The 17,301-nt window shown below is 38.9% G+C and overlaps 1 protein-coding gene across 4 annotated transcripts in view; it reads left to right on the plus strand.

Moving 5' to 3' along the window:
* phip (PHIP subunit of CUL4-Ring ligase complex) overlaps nucleotides 1–17,301 on the plus strand; it is a 169,862-nt gene that overhangs the window by 86,755 nt on the left and 65,806 nt on the right. For 3 of the 4 annotated variants that reach the window (XM_073056444.1, XM_073056443.1, XM_073056440.1), the window contains exons 11-15: nucleotides 1,005–1,105; nucleotides 4,291–4,331; nucleotides 6,428–6,529; nucleotides 11,510–11,663; nucleotides 15,914–16,048. In XM_073056444.1, coding sequence (XP_072912545.1) covers nucleotides 1,005–1,105; nucleotides 4,291–4,331; nucleotides 6,428–6,529; nucleotides 11,510–11,663; nucleotides 15,914–16,048 — 533 coding nt within the window. The remainder of the gene's footprint in view (nucleotides 1–1,004; nucleotides 1,106–4,290; nucleotides 4,332–6,427; nucleotides 6,530–11,509; nucleotides 11,664–15,913; nucleotides 16,049–17,301) is intronic. The other variant, XM_073056441.1, reaches the window with a different exon arrangement.

Raw genomic sequence — 17,301 nt, forward strand, 5'->3', positions numbered from 1 at the left:
CTGAGGCTGCACAAGCTGTGCAAACTGTTGGATGACATTTTGAAGCTGAGACAGTGATGCTGTAAAATACCTGCATTATTTCACTAAATAGAATTGCCATTAATTTCAAGCCCTGGGAAATTTTCACCATTGTAGTGGCAGAATTAGAAAGGAGATGCATTTACTTCAATAAACGTGTATGAGAAAGAACAGGATTTGATAGAAGACTGATGATTTCCCTTGAGTACTAGTACAGATGAAGTAGAATGAGACTTTTATGTAACACAACCTTTCATAGTGTTTGTCATATTAGTTGCAGCATACAGTCCCTGCTGTCTTCAATCTAGTTCTCCCACCTGATTCTTCACAACTTTGTGATTTGCTTTATTTTATTTTAATTCAGAGATACAGTGCGGAATAGGCCAGAGAGCCACACCACCGATCGACCTCTGACAGCCCCATTTAAACCCTAACTTAATCACGGGACAGTTTACAATGACCAATTAATCTGCCTGTTATGTCTTTAGACTATGGATGGAAACCAGAGGGCGTGGAGAAAACCCATCCATTCCACAGACACTCCTGACAAAGGAAGCCAAGATTGAACTCGGAATCACGATACCCTGATTTATATAGCACTATTGTAACTGCTACACTACCATGGAGCACTTGTACAATATCAAAGATGGTTGTTCAATTAGCTACGGTGAATTCTAACCTTTATTCTTATTTATGCATAACCCTGACCAAAGTATTTTGAAGTGGAGGTCATTGTTACCCTTCTAGGCTTAATGGTTCCAACTTATACCATGATCAACATACAAGATTGAATTGGGAAAGAAAAGGTGATGAAAAATGTGATCAGGATTATTTTTATGAGCTGATTGCTGTTTACTTAACTTGCAGGTAAAAGGCCAAACAAGCCAGCTGTTTCTGTCATTGTTTATATTGTGTGAAGGATGGTAATTACAATAATTCACTTTTGGATACAGTAGATACTGACATTTGTCTCTCTTCCTTTACAGGTGGAATGTTTTTGGCAACAGGGAGCACAGATCACATTATTCGAGTCTACTATTTTGGTTCAGGGCAACCTGAGAAAATCACAGAATTGGAGTTTCATACTGTAAGTCCTTTTTTCAAACAGTAAAATATGGTTGGTTGTTTTATATAGAGTTAAAATTATAATATGTGTTAAATATAACAAATCACTAAGCTGTGCTTTTATTTTCTCATAGTCAAGTAATTTAAGAACAGATTCTAGCCTTTTCCCTGTAATGGTCAAAGTTCATGCCTAATTATCTTTTGAAACTTTCAATGAAATGTGTTTTTACCACCCTTTCAGTTAGTGCAATCCAAATGTTTTACATTCCTCGATGTGAAAATATATCTCCTAATTATCCCTCTAGCTCTTTTGCCAATTTATCTTTGGCATCTCGTGATGCCCTTCTTGCCAAAAGGAACAGTTGTTCTCTGCTTGCTCAGTCGAAATCTGTCATAGTCTTTAGGGCCTATATATTCAAGTCTCTGCATATGCTTGTCTGTTCTGGGTAGAATAATCTCTGCTTCAGGACTGTTTTGAATGGATTACATCCTGCTGGCACTGACACCAATCATCATGAAGTGATTTGAATGGCTGGTAATGACACATATCAAAAACTCCACCCCTTCCACACTGGACATTCACCAAAATGCTTACTGACAGATCCTCGCCATGAACGAGGCACATTTGTTATGCACCTGGCCCTGACACACCAGGAAACCAGGATACTTATGTCAGAATGCTGTTTCTGGATTTCAGTTGAGGTTTCAACACTATTGTCCCATGGTGAGCAAACTCCCTCTGGGTATTGGACTTCCAAACCCACACACCTCTGATAAGTCAGGATGCACAACCCCTCCTCCCTCCACAGCATCCCCAACAAGGGTTGCCCTCTCCCTTCTGGGGACTGTGTGCTAAGTCCATTGCCGTACACTCTGCTCAGACACGACTGTGGTTCAGCACTTAAGTAATCAGGTTATTAATTTCAGGAGAACTCACACCCCTTATATTAGTGGCACAGCAGTGGAGACCCTTGAGTAGTTTCAAACTCTTGGAAGTATACATCTTGCACAATCTCTCATGGTCCTAGAACACATTCTGCACGGTCAAGAAAACTCATCAATAACTCTACTTTCTGAGGAGGCTGAAGAGAGCTGACTGTGCACATCTATGCTCAGGTTCTTCTACAAGTGCGAATAGGGAGCATCCTAACATACTCCGTCCCTGATGGCACAGAAACTGCTCAGTGCATCACCGGCATCATCTGACCTGCCATGACAGACATGCATACAGAAAGCTGCTGGATAAAGGTCACTAACATCATGAAGGATCTCAGCAGACTCAAAGACAGTTAATTTTCCCAAGCAGTAAGGCTGATCAATCCCTCTGCCCACTATCTCCTCCCCCACAACCCCCCATCACAGCTACTTTATCGTTTCCTGCAAGAGTCACCTTGTGTAAAGACACTCCTGTGTCTGGCATCACTTTATGAACATACAATCAATCTATGTTTATAAGTTTCTTTTGCGTTTTTTTTTTTATTATTACATTCTTTACTTTACTGTGTTTTTTCAAATGCCGCCTTGGATATGGAGTAACAATTATTTCATTCTCCTTTACATTTGTGTGCTGGAAATGACGTTAAACAATCTTGAACCTTAAGCTCTCCAAATTTCTGAAGTTTTGCATTGCTATTATTGTCCTGGTAAATCATCTCTTGAGTAAACACTCAACCATACTTCACATTTTTCCAGAAGTGTGGTACTCAGAATTAGACACTATTTCAGCAGAGATCCTGGATAACCCTAGATTCCTGGTTAGGTATGTTTTCTATGTTTCTATCTTGGAACTCATTTGCAAATTTGACTTGACTACCATTTTTTTTTTTGGTTTAATTTCACTTCCCCTGGATGCAAAGCCAAATCACCTGTGCCAACATTCAAAAGATTGTGAATTTGCACAATCTCAAAATAAGTACCATATTTTCTGCAATGCAAGTTGTTCTCCCATTGCTCCTTATTAAGTTGTAGTTGCCATATGTTTGCCCACTTTAATCCTGCTTGTTGTATACATTTCCAAGTTGCATATGATAAACTAATTTAAAAATTGTTCTACCTATATAACAAGAAAAGGCAATGCCTGGTACTGATCTCTAATGCAAGCAGTAATCTATAATATATTATAATTACAGTGAAGGATGATGCATTCGGTAGCAGATTACAGTGGAAGTTCTTTGATCTGATTCTGTTAATGAGGAAACCCACTGGGAAACATTCCCTGGCAAGTTTGCCAGGAGGATTTTGAAAGAATTGTGGCTTAATATGTGTAGAATGCTAGCTCTACAAAGTAATTGGTGAGAAGGAGTTTCTGTGCATAATAGATTCTTCAGCAGGAGTTAATATCATGAATTCAAATTTGACTTGGGATAATATGATCAACTAAATGCTGAAAACTAATATATAGTGTTGGTGAATCACTTGATTTAGATCCAATTCACTGGATTGTCATTCATTTAAAAGGATTTTATAGAGTTTCATGTCGTGAAGTGAAACATAAATGGCTTGCCTCTTTTCCCTTTGCCCTGCTCCTCTATTTTTGGCTTTATTTGCTTTCTTCCTTCCTTACTCTACACTTTCCCCTGCTCTGTTCTCCCTACAACTCCACTTTTAACAGTTAAGTTGACCTTGGGTCTAATGACCAAATTGTCCACTTGCATAGAAAACAACCAGGAGTTAAATATCTACGAAGGCTAGAATTGTATAAGCAGTTTGGGAGGAAGTGAGTTGATATCATATTAATATATGGGGTTATAGTTTGTGCATTTTTTATAAGAATAATTCAAAACAAAGAACAATATTCATTCATTAAGAATTGAAACTTATGGGGAGGCAGTGCAGAAAATATTGAGAATCTTAGTATATCCCTGGAGATAAGTCTAGAGGTTATTGCATTGCTAAATACATATTGGTAATAGACTCTGTGTGGCTTCATTAGAAGCTGTGGGAATGTGGTGGAAATTGAGGTTCCTTCTACTCACAGAATTAAATCGGTTTACTAGTAACAAAGAGGGTGTGGTAGGCACATAAGGAATGCTGATAGGTAAGAGGTGGTTTTGCAGAATTGAAATGCTTATGCACTGTTTAATTATTTGTAAGATTGAAAAATCTGATGTACTGATTTTAAAGTGTTAAAAATTATAGATACTTAATTTAAAAGGCGAAAGAAGATTACAGTCAGTTAATCTTAGCTCCTATTTATATTTCTGTTAGGACAAAGTTGACAGTATTCAGTTCTCCAACACAAGTGACAGGTAAGAATAATTTTATTTATTTATTAAGAGATTGTTTGTTCGTTTGTTATGTACCATGTCATATGATCATGGTCTTTCCAGGACCGTGATTGTTCTTGGCAAATTTTTTTTACAGAAGTGGTTGTTGCCTTTTTCTGGGCAGTGTCTTTGCAAGACAAGTGACCCCAGCCATTATCAATACTCTTCAGAGACCGTCTGCCTGGCGTCAGTGGTCACATAACCAGGACTTGTGATATGCACTAGCTGCTAATATGACCATCCACCATCACCTACTCACATGGCTTCATGTGACCCTGATCAAAGTCTAAGGAGGCACCACACCTTGCCCAAGTGTCACCTACAGACTAGTGGAGGGAAGGAGCGCCTTACACCTCCTTTGGAAGAGACATATCTCCACTCTGCCACCCATATTTAGGAGTGCAGCCTGGAATAGGCCCTTCCAGCCCTTTCTAGTTTCAATTTGGCTGTTTGCCAGCTCCTTGAATTGTTTGTTAAAAATTATTTATTACTTAGTCTATTGAACTTGAATCATCTTGTACTTCAGTCTTTTAAATATGCAATTTGCCAGCTCATTGAAATATGTCATAGAAACTTGTTCTTTTGCTTTTGGGTTTGTAATAGAAAAATGGAATGCTTAGCAGGTCACACCATTGATATGCAAAGGGAAACAGGTAATTTTTCAGATCAGTAATTCTTCGACAGAATTGGAAAAAAAGGAAGTAAAATGTTATTTTTAGGTTGTAGACATATCTCTGAAGTGTGAGGCTAGGGCTGCTGTCGTGAACACAAACAAGCAACATTTTAAACACTGAAATTTAGAAATGCTAAGCCTGTATGTCTCACGAACATGGAAACATGCAGTGAAATGCAGCATTTTGCATCAACGACCACTGTAGTCTGAGTATTGTACTGGGGCAAACCACAAGTGTGGTGCCATGCTTCTGGCACTAGCCTACAAGTCACTAACCCTAACCGTACACCTTTGCAAAGTGGGAGGAAACTGGAGCACCTGAAGGAAACCCGTGTGGTCATGGAGAGAATGTACAAACTCCCTACAGACATAATGAGGAATTGGAACCCTGATTAGTGAATGCAAGTGATTGTGCAAACTGCAATGCTGCCGTGCCGTCCACATTTAGAAAGTACTAAGCAGAACAGGCCTGGCCAATGGAGAATGAAATACTCGGTCATATATTTTGGATGGACAACAATAGCAGAATTGGCCAGTTCTGACACAAGCAGAGAAAGTGTGATACTTGAATGGTTGAGTTCTGAATGCTGCAGTGTTCTGAGAGAGAAGATGATGGTGTTCCTCAAGCTTGCGTTTTTCCTTGTCACTGTTTTTCAAGGAATATATTGTGAGAAAGGGGGTGATCAGTGGAGATGAAAGAACAGGAAAAGGCAATGGTCTCATTGACCTGAAATTAACCCTGTTTCTCTTTTGACAAATGCTGCCTGATCTGCTAAGTATTTCAAAAGTTTTCTATCTTTATTTAATAATCTCGTGTTTTTTTTTGAATTTCATCATGCTGCTTTTCTGAATAGTGACATTTCCGAAGACATCTTTCAAGTGTCAAGAGTGCCCAAGCCCTTTGCTTGAGGAAGCCAAGTCTAATTCCATTGTTTGACTGCCTTCCATACCATAATACCTCATACTTCTTGAGGAATCACTTTATTGTCTTCAATATTCACACTTATTAAGCATCCATCAATTTCTTGGTGGAAGTGATTATTAGCCTTTTCCAGAATGAAGTAGAGAATGCTATAGTTATCCTTTTGTGAAGAATATTTTCAACCTTCTCCAATTGTTTTTATGACTAATTGAGAGTTGTGTCCTCATACCACATCAGTAAATGGTCCAATTCATTTATTTGGTTTATTAAGTACTTCCTTCACCCCTTTGAATAAAGTTTCATTGCGGCTTTCTAACACTGGTATTAAGCAAACCTGTTTTCTGAAATCGTTCATTCTTCCCTTTCTGGGTATGAATCGCAACATTGCTATTAGCTAGTCATTTGGCATTATTTTCTTTGTGTAATATTGTTCTTTGCTTTTCAAGCTTTGTATAATATTACAAGTAAAGTTTTGCTTTCCAGTAGGTTTGTTAGTGGAAGCCGTGATGGGACAGCAAGGATCTGGCAGTTCCGTCGGCAGGAGTGGAGGAGCATTTTATTGGACATGGCGGTCAAGCCTGCTGGGTGAGTGTCTAGAGTCATCTTCAACTATTCTTATAATTAATAGTGCTATGTGTAAACAATTAATTCCATCACATACTTGGAGATTCATCTAGAAAAAGTGTGTTCACAAACTACAGTATGTCTATTAAGTGTTAGAGAAAGAAATAACAAAAAAGTTGTCTCAGTTATTGATAGTTTTTGGTCTTGTCTGACAATGTCAATATTCGTTGTTCAGCCCTAATTCCCTATGAGATGGTGTTGATGAACTACTGTCTTAAATAACTCTAGACCTTCTGGTCTTAATATTCTCACGGTGCTTTTAGAAAGGAGTTCCAGGATTTAAACATAGTGGCATAGAGTTGGTGATATATTTCCAAGTTGGGATGGACACGCATGTAGGTGGTGATATTCTTGTGATCTTGAAGTCAATTTCCTCCTTAGTCGATAGAATCATGGGATTGGGTTGGAGTAGCCCAGACGATTAACATCAGTGTCTTTTGTAGATGGTAAGCAGTGAAGCCACTGTACTTGCACAAAGGGAATGAATGTTTAAGGTGGTGCTTGGGTGCCAACCACAAGGATAGGTTTGGTCTGGGTAGTGTTGTTGAAATCACATTCATTGGGGCCAATGGAGAATATCCTACTGTGCTTCCAAGTTGTGCTTTTTAAACGGTGGAAAGGATTTGAGTATGTCTGGAGGCGAGATGCTTGCAGGGTATTTGGCCTTAGTCCTGCACTGAATTTGGCTACAAATCTCCACATTATTATCATAACCACACTGATTTCTGTTTCCTGCACCTTGGGTGTAGCTATCTCTCTATATGTCCTATCAATCACCCCTTCTGCCTCCTGAATGATCCGGAGTTCATCCAGTTCCAGGTCCAACTCCTTCATTTTTCAATCTTTTTTATTGATTTCCAAATGAAGAATATGCAAATCGGAAGAGGAGTTTAACAAGTAGATAATATAAAAGACATATAAACAGCAATAGTAAAAACAGAAAGTATATAATGTCAAAATCAAATAGGTAAAATATTATGCTGTTATATATACAATGGTCAAAAAAAACTACAACTCCTCATAGCAATCATAAAAAAAATTGGAAATTTTATTGGTAAGGAAAAAAAAAACCCCCACTAACTAAACTGAAACTAAAAGAAAGAAAGAGAAAAAAAAGGAAAGGAAAAGAAAGATTGGGCAGTCCAATTGAGGATAAAATTAGAAAAAAAAGAGAGAGAAAAAAAACACATCCTTCCAGTCATCTCCGAACCTTCATGGATAAGGATTTCCCCCAAAGAGAATAAATAAAATAAAAAAAATTAAATCATGTGAAAGTATTGAATAAAGGGTCGCCAGACTTGTTCCGAATTAAAGGATGTATCAAATGTCCAGCTTCTAATTTTCTCCAAGCTTAGACATGACATAATGGAGGAGAGCCAATAGAAAACAGTAGGCGTGTTAGATTCTTTCCAGTATAGCAAAATAGCTCTCCTAGCCAGGAAAGTTGAAAAAGCTATCACATGTTGGGCGGAAGCAGACACTTTGCTTGCTTCCTCTGGAATAATCCCAAAAATTGCTGTAAGTGGATTAGGTTGAACATCCATGTCTATAACTTTAGATAATATTCCAAACACATCCCTCCAAAAATTATTTAAACTTGCACATGACCAAAACATATGAGTTAGAGTAGCGACTTCTGCGTTACATCTGTCACAGATAGGGTTTATATTAGGAAAAATATGCGCCAATTTATCTTTGGACATATGGGCCCTGTGTACTATCTTAAACTGAATTAAGATATGGCGTGTGCAGATAGATGAATTATTGACTAAATAATAAATTTTACTCCATTGATTATCTGAAAGTGAATGTTGAAGTTCTACTTCCCAGGTGCGTTGAACCCTATCATTAGGCGACATGCGAGCATTCATTAACTGTTTATAAATGATAGCTATTAATCGTTTAGGAAAAGGTTTAAACTGAAAAATAACATAAGCAAAATTTAAAGAGCAAGCCAAGGGGTAATTTGGTAAAAAATCACGTAAAAAATTCCTAACCTGTAAATACCTGAAAAAAATGTGTATTAGAGATATCATATTTATCCATTAACTTTAAAAAAGACATTAAACAGTCTTGTGAAAACAAATCTAAAAAAGTTTTTATTCCCTTAATTTTCCATGTTAAAAAATTCCCAAATGCTGCTGGAGGAGCATTCAATTAACCTGCCTGGCATCTCTACTATCCTAGGTGAGCAGATATAAGGAAGGGAAGAAAAAGAACTTAACCTAGATGCAAGCAGCATCTACAAAAAAGTATAGTCGATGTTTCGGGCTGAAACCCTTTGGTAGGACTGGAGAAAAAAAAGATGAGGAGTAGATTTAAAAAGTAGGTGGAGAGGAGAGAGATAAGGTGATAGAGGAAACTATTAGGGGGAGGGATGAAGTAAAGAGCTGGGAAGCTGTTGATGAAAGAGATACAGGGCTGGAGAAAGGGGAGTCTGATGGGAGAGGACAGAAGGCCATGGAAGAACGAAAAGGGGGAAGGAACACCAGAGGGAGGTGATGGGCAGGCAAGGAGATAAGGTGAGAGAGGGAAAAGGGGATGGGGAATGGTGAAGGGTGCGGGGTGGGGGTACATTCCTGGAAGTTCAAGAAATTGATGTTTATGCCATCAAATTGGAGACTACCCAGACGGAATATAAACTGTTGTTCCTCCAACTTGATCGTGGCCTCATCGTGACAGTAGAAGAGGCCATGGATTGACATATCGGAATGGGAAGTGGAATTAAAATGGGTGGTCATTGGGAGATCCCAGTTCTTCTGGCGGACAGAAGAAGTGCTCAGTGAAGTGGTCTCCCAATCTATGTCAGGTCTCACTGATATACAGGAGGCCACACCGGGAGCACCGGACACAGTATATGACACCAATAGATTCACAGGTGAAGTGTCGCCTCACGAGGAAGGACTGTTTGGGGCTCTGTATGACCTCAGTATGTGAATCCATGGCCTCCTCTACTTTTGTAATGAGGCCACACTCAGGTTGGAGAAACAGCACCTTATATTCCATCTGGGTAGCCTCCAACCTGACGGAATGAACTTCGATTGTTTTCAAACTTCCAGCAATACCCACCCCTCCCCCTTCTCTGTCTCTCTCTCCCCCCCCCCCCCCCCCCCCCACCATTCCCCATCCCCTTTTCCCTCTCTCACCTTATGTCTTGCTTGCCCATCACCTCCCCCTGGTACTCCTCCCCCCTTTCTTCCTTCCATGGCTTTCTGTCCTTCCCCCTATCGGACTCCCCATTCTCTAGCCCTGTATCTCTTCTAACAATCAGCTTTCCAGCTCCTTACTTCATTCCTCTCCCTCCCGGTTTCACCTATCATCCTGTGTTTCTCTTTCCCCTCACCTCACCACTCTGACAATGGCTGCCGCGCTTGCCCCTGCCTTCTTTTTATTAGTTCATGCTACTCAATCCCAAACGCCGATTGGTCGCTGGCCAAAGCCTTTTAAACTTGTGAAAATAAATTTAAAATTTAGAGGGCAGAGAGGAACCCTTGTAATGTTTGGGCAAAATATCTTCCTTGCTATTGTGTTTGTTTCTGGCTTATGTGCTGCTGCATGAAAACTCTAGTGATGAATTATAAACGAACTGGAGCTACAAAGGTTATAGAGACATTTATGTGAGGGAGATGGGAGAGAGGAAAGTGCTTTTGACATTGTCTTAATAAATATAGCCCACTTATATGGCACAGTGATGCCAAGGCAACATCCTAAATTTACATGCCTTTTAGACTAATGGAGTTGCAGCATTAGTGCACTTAATTATGTATATATAAATAATTTGTGAAAACACAAGTGGGTAGTTTGTTCAATTGGATTTGATTTATTATTATCATCACATGTACTGAAGTACGGTGAAAAGCTTGTCTTGCATACTGTTCGTATAGACCAGTTTTTACACAGTGCATTGAGGTAAAACAATAACAGAATGCAGAATAAAGTACCACAGGTATAGACAGAAAGTGCAGTGCAGGCAGACATCATAACAAGGTAGAGAGCGGGGTGAAGAGTCTGTCTTATTGTACTGAGGGACCATTTAATAGGAGTAGTAGGATAGAAGCTGTCAGAGTGGTGGCATGTGCTCTCAGACTTTTGTATCATCTGACTGATGGGAGAAGGGAGAATGTCCAGGTTGGGTGGAGTCCTTGACTATGTTGGCTGCTTTATTGAGCCAGCAAAAAGTATAGATGGAGTCCATGAAGGGGTTCCTATAATAGGAATATGGCAAGAACATATTGTACATGTATGTTATGTACCTCACTACACTCTATAGTCCTGTGCTTTGACCCATTGTACATTTTCTGTTGACAGTCGGCTACATGTTCACCATATAATTCAGAAATAATGATTTAGTTTTTTTAGTCACTTGTAACTGAGAATTTGACAGAATTAGTGACTAATTTATAAATATTTATATGCAGCGTTGAAATCTAATTTAGAATTTAATTGTAGGGAAGATAAATATTCTCTCATCATGTGAATCACAAATCCTCTGGAATGATGCTACTTTAATCTGAAATTTACTAATGAGAAAGGGGAAGATATTGAATGTCCTTAAGTTACCTTCCTTCATTTAAGGAAGGGTAACTATGCCAACAGCTGCATTAGCAAACATTTTTGTCTCTTATGTTGTGGACATGAGTTCTTTGTTAGGGTTGAACTTGTAATTGAAGCTAGCATTCCAATGCTGCATCAAGGAGAAGCTGAAATGTTGGTGGTTTCTTCTTTGTTCCTAATGTGTTCTTTCATTGCTTAATCATCATTTTTGTAGTTTGAAGGCAAAGAAATACTTTGCATCCTCCTATAACGATAGGAACATTGTGATCCCTTGTTCACAAATTATGTGAATCATTTTGAGCTATTATTTGGACATAATGAGGTGGAGAATAAACAAGAGTGATTTGGAAGTCTAATGTTTTTGTAACATGCTTTTGCTTATTATAGGCATAATCCCCAGGGTTTGGAAGACAAAGTGAACAAACTAAAAGTAACCATGGTGGCTTGGGATCGGCATGATAGCACTGTCATTACAGCTGTCAATAACCTAACACTGAAAGTTTGGAACTCTTGTACTGGTCAGCTCATACACGTTTTAATGGTAAGAATCTGCATTTTGCATTTCGATTGAGATAGTCTAGGAGAGTACCAGGAAATTCCAGTTTGTGTTGGAGGATGAAGCTTATTCAGAGCTTATTGCCTTTATTCTTTGCTTAATCACTTCAGATATTCCTACAGCCTACTTTAATTTTCTGTAAAAGTATCTCAATTATTACTGCTCTCTGTGATCCTATCATTTTATCTCCCTTCCTCTTATTTTTGGTTTTTTATTGATCTTTGTTTTCTTTGATATTCTTTTATCTTGCTATTCTTTTCATTTTTAAATTCTCATAGTTGCCTGTAATTTTTAGTATAGCTTATCCATATTTGATACTAGCATTGGCAAGATAGGCTTGTTTTGGATGTTTGGGCATTTTGATCACATAAACTGGAGTCAGCTGTACTTCTGCTAGAAATGTCTCTTGAAGGATGGAAATATGTAAATATGGAAAAGGAGGGCAGCAATGGAATATATCTTCCACCTGGAACATTAACATGCTATTAAAGTGTCTGTGGATTCCACAGCCACCTGAATATTAATCCTACAGAAATTGAATCTGAGGGATTACTAATGGAAACAAGAAGATGGTGATGCATTTCTTATCATACTTGGGGATTTCAACCAGGTCTGTTTGAAGAAATCCCTACCTAATTACCAGTGGCATATAACCTGTAGCACCAGAGGTCCCAAACAATCGACCACTGTTATACTAAGATGCTTACCCTTCCATGCCTAGACTGCATTTTGGGAATCTAATCACTTGTCTGTCCATCTCCTACCTGCTTACAGGCAGAAACTAAAGAGTAAGGCTCCAGTGATTAGGACAACAAATAGGTGGTCACAGGAGACAGAGGAGTGGTACTGGACTGTATAAGGACTGTTCAGATCCACAGATGAATGAATTAATGCCTCATGCTGTCACAGACTTTATAAAAACAGTTGTAAATGTGTGTACCCACTGAGTCATTCAGAGTCTTCTCCAGCTAGAAGCCTTGGATGAACCAAGATATCTGCAATCTGCTGAGGACCAGATCAGAGGCATTCAAGTCTGGTTACCAAGAAAATTACATGAGGTCCAGGTGCGATCTCCAGAAAGCCATCTCACGGGCAAAGTGGCAATTCCAGGTGAAACTTGAATCAACTGCTCAACAGTTGTAGCAGGGCTTGAATGCTATTTCTTGGTATAAAGTAAAATTAAGTGACATAGGCGACAACAGGGCTTTGCTTCCAGATCAGCTCAATGCCTTCTCTGCTTGCTTTGACCTTCAGTACATGGAGGAACCATCACAAACTCCCACAGCCCTTGATGATCCTGTGATTTCAATCTTTGAGGCCGATGTGTGAGCATCCTTGAGGAGGGTGAACCCATGGAAAGCATTTGGCCCAAATATGGGTATCTGGACAAATAGTTATGACAACTGGATGTTCACTGAGATCTTTAACTGCTTGCTTTGGCGGTCTGAGGTATCCACCTGCTTTAAGCAAGCTTCAATTATACTGCTGCCTAAGAAGAGCGTGGTAACGTGCCTCAATGACTATCATTCATTAGCACTTGCATCCAGAGAGATGAAGTGTTTTGAGAGGTTGGTGCCTGAGACCTCCTGCCTGAGAAGCAATTTAGATCACTCCAATTTGCCTGCTGGCACAATGGGTGCACAGCAGATGTCACCTAATTGGTTCTTCAGTCAACCCTGGAACATCTGGACAGCAGTATGCATACATCAGGATGCTCTTTATAGACTACTGCTTGGCATTCATTGCTATCATCCCTTCAAAGCTAATCAATAAGCTTCAAAAGCTTGACCTCAATACATCTTTGTGCAATTAAATCTTTGATTTCCTCACTTGCAGACCCCAGTCAGTTCGGATTGCCAACATTCCCTCCACAATCTCCCTCAGCGTAGGTACACCACAATTACTGTGTGCTTACCCCCCTACTCTGCTTGCTTTACACACAGCCCAATGCCACATTAGTTTACTTGTGACACCACTATTATAGGTGACATCAAAGATGGTGACAAATCAGCATATAGGAGAGAAATTGAAAATAATAGCTTAGCGATACCATAACAGCAACGTCAGCAAGACCAAGTAGTTGATTATTAACCTCAGGAGGACAAAACCAGAGGTCCATGAGGCAGTCCTCATCAGGGGTTACAGGTGGAGAGGGTCAGCAACTTTAAATTTCTTTGGTGTTATCATTTCAGAAGACCTGTCCTGCATGCAGGGCACAAGTGCAATTACGAAGAAAGCACAGCAGTGCCTCTACTTCCTTAGGGGATTATGAAGATTCAGCATGACATCTAAAATTTTGAAAAACTTCCATAGATATGTGGTGGAGAGTAAATTGACTGCATCACAGCCTGGTATGCAAATATCAATGCCTTTGAAAGGAAAATCCTACAAAATGTAGTGGATACAGCCCAGTCCATCATGGGTAAAACCTTCCCCTCCATTGAGTACGTTTACATGGAGCGTTGTTGAAAGCAGCTTCCATCAACAGGGACCCCCGCCACCCAGGACATGCACGATTCTCGCTGCTGCCATTAGGAAAAAGGTCCAAGAGCCTCAAGACTCACCACCATTGTTCAAGAAGCGTTATTACCCTTCAACCATAAGACTCTTGAAGTAAAGGGGGCATCTTCACTCCATTTGCCCCACCATTGAAATGTTCCCACAACTTATGAACTCGTCATCTCATGTTCTCGATATTTATTGCTTATTTATTTATTTTGGTTGTTACTTTTTTTGTGTTTGCACAGTTGTCTTTGCAGTTGTTTGCACACTGGTTGTTCACCCTGTTGGTGCAGTCTTTCATTGATTCTATCATGGTTTTGGATTTATTGAGTATTCCTGCAAGAAAATGAATCTCAGGGTTGCATATAGTGACATATATGTACTTTGATAATAAATCTACTCTGAACGTTGAACTTTGAGATGGCAGATGAATTAAACAGATGTTTTGCATTGGTTTTCAATGTAGTAGATTCTGAGTAACATCACAGAAATAACTGCAAACTGAGAGTTGGAAAATAGAGAGGCACTTAGATAAAATTACAGACTCTGAGGATCTGTACTAGGCATATCATAGGAGTTCGGACTGACTAGATCCTGGGTGCTGGTGGACTTTATTTTCCGGTCTCAAAGGGAATGTCTATTAAGTTAGTTCACGCATTGGTTTCAATTTTCCATAGTCCTCCTGATTTGGAGAATGTTCCCTTAAATAAAAAATAAGAAGTATTATTTATTTTTCAAAAAGAGATTGAGACAGAAAGCAGTATATGTCAGCTTAACATCTGTTACTTGTTGAATGTTTGAAGCTGTCATTAAAGATGTAATAGAAAGGCACTTAGAAAAATTCAGACAAATTTAATAATGGATTTCTGAAAGGGAATTTGTGTTTGACCTATTAATTTGATTTCTTTGAAGAAGGACATGCTAGGGATAAATGAAAACCAGTGGATGCACACTGCATTTGGAGTTTCGAAAGATGTTTGATAAAAGCTCATGGTGTTGCACATAATGTACTGTTGTGGTTAGAAGATAGGCATAGATAGCAGGAATAAGAGAATTGACACGAGTTCATTCTGATTGGCAAGATGTAACAACTGGTGTGCCGCAGAGTTTGTGGCTGGGTTCTCAACTTGTTATAATTTATCTAAGTGACTTGAATGAAAGGACAAAAGATAAGGTTGATAAGTTTATAATAAATGAAAAATGTTCATTTTGACAAGAAAAATTTAAAAAAAAACATTATATGTAACAGTTAAGAGATTGCAGAGTTTTGAGAAGCATAAGGATCTTGTGTCCTAGAGCATGTTTTTTTAAAGACTAGGATGCAGGTGCAGCATGTAATTTGGAAAGCTTACAGGTTGTTGTCACTTAATTGATCAGGAATTGAATAGGTAAGTAGATGGAGTTTGCCCAAGTTGTATAGGGCATTGATAGGTACTCATTTGGAGTGCTGTAAGTAGGATTGGTCTTATTAAGAGTGGATCTGAATGTGTGGGAGCAGTTCAGGGAAGGTTTATTTGACACATGTCACAAGTTGTCTTGTCATATGTAACACAGTTATAAAATCATACAGAATGAAAGTAGACCCCTTTAGGCCCACATGAACATCTTGAGCACACTAGCTTTATATCTCCTGGAGATTAGCAGCAAGAATGAGAGTTTAATTGAAACAGTGATAATAAAAATTTTGCTCTAATGCAGATTGTTAAAAATTCACAACATTTATTTTGTTCCAGGGACATGAAGATGAAGTCTTTGTACTTGAACCACACCCTTTTGATCCCAGAGTTCTCTTCTCTGCAGGACATGATGGCAATGTGATAGTTTGGGACTTAGTAAGAGGAGTGAAAATTCGATCATACTTCAATATGGTATAAAAATTGTGCTTTCTAAATTTAATATAAATATGAATTTAGTCGATTTCATTTCTAATTAAGGCCATTATTGTGTGTAATGTTTTTTAAGTGGAGACAATATTCCAGTGATCTGTTACCTTGTTGCCTTTGCGATATTATTATAGTACTTTGACTGGAACTTTTCTAACTGTCTATGGTGGATATAATAAAATAAATGAGGAATGCTATCTATAATATTTTTAAAATAAAAATCATCAAGAGATAATTATGAATTGCATGCAAAATAGAATGCAGTTATTCACTTGATAGAATCTTGCATGTCAGACAACAATAACAAAAAAGAAATCCTTTCTCCTACCTTCTGATCTTCTGAAAGTGTCACCTTTAATGGCTTATTGCATATTCCAAGTCTTCTTCATGAGAACTCTCTTAATTCATATCTAGGATGATAACAAAGCCTGGTAAGGTATTTGCAGAACAGATGATCACATGTTCAGACACTTGACTTTTGACCACTGACAAATAAATAATGTTTAAATAGTGCTATCCCATTTTTCTGACCTACCCCCACGAGTCCAAAGGGCCTCAGATGTTGAAATTTTATTGTGGGTCATTTCAAAATGTTGGTACGATTGATATAAACAAAACAGAATTTCCTCAATCCAGAATGACACTTCCATAAGACCATAAGAGATAGGAGCAGGAGTAGGCCATCCGGCCCATCGAGCCTGCCCAGCCATTCAATAAGATCATGGCTGATATGTTTGTAAGCTCAGGTCCATCTACCTGCCTTTTCCCCATATCCCTTAATTCCCCTACTATGTAAAAATCTAACTGTATCTTAAATATATTTAGTGAAGAAGCTTCAACTGCTTCCCTGGGCAGAGGATTCCATAGATTCACCACTCTCTGGGAAAAACAGTTTCTCCTCATCTCCGTCCTAAATCTTCTCCCCTGAATCTTGAGGGAATGTCCCCTAGTTCTAGTCTCACCTACCAATGGAGACAACTTTCCTACTTCTATCTTATCTAGCCCTTTCAAAATTTTGCATGTTTCTATAAGATCCCCTCTCGTTCTTCTGAATTCCAGAGAGTATAGTCCCAGGCGACTCAATCTCTCCTCATAGGTTAACCCCTTCATCTTTGGAATCAACCTGGTGAACCATCTCTGCACTGCCTCCAGAGCCAGTATATCCTTCCTCAAGTATGGAGACCAGAACTGCACACAGGACTCCAGGAGGGTTCTGATTTCAGTTATTCTTCGGCTTC

Source organism: Hemitrygon akajei, chromosome 9 (assembly GCF_048418815.1).
Source record: "Hemitrygon akajei chromosome 9, sHemAka1.3, whole genome shotgun sequence".
In the NCBI taxonomy this organism is placed as follows: domain Eukaryota; kingdom Metazoa; phylum Chordata; class Chondrichthyes; order Myliobatiformes; family Dasyatidae; genus Hemitrygon; species Hemitrygon akajei.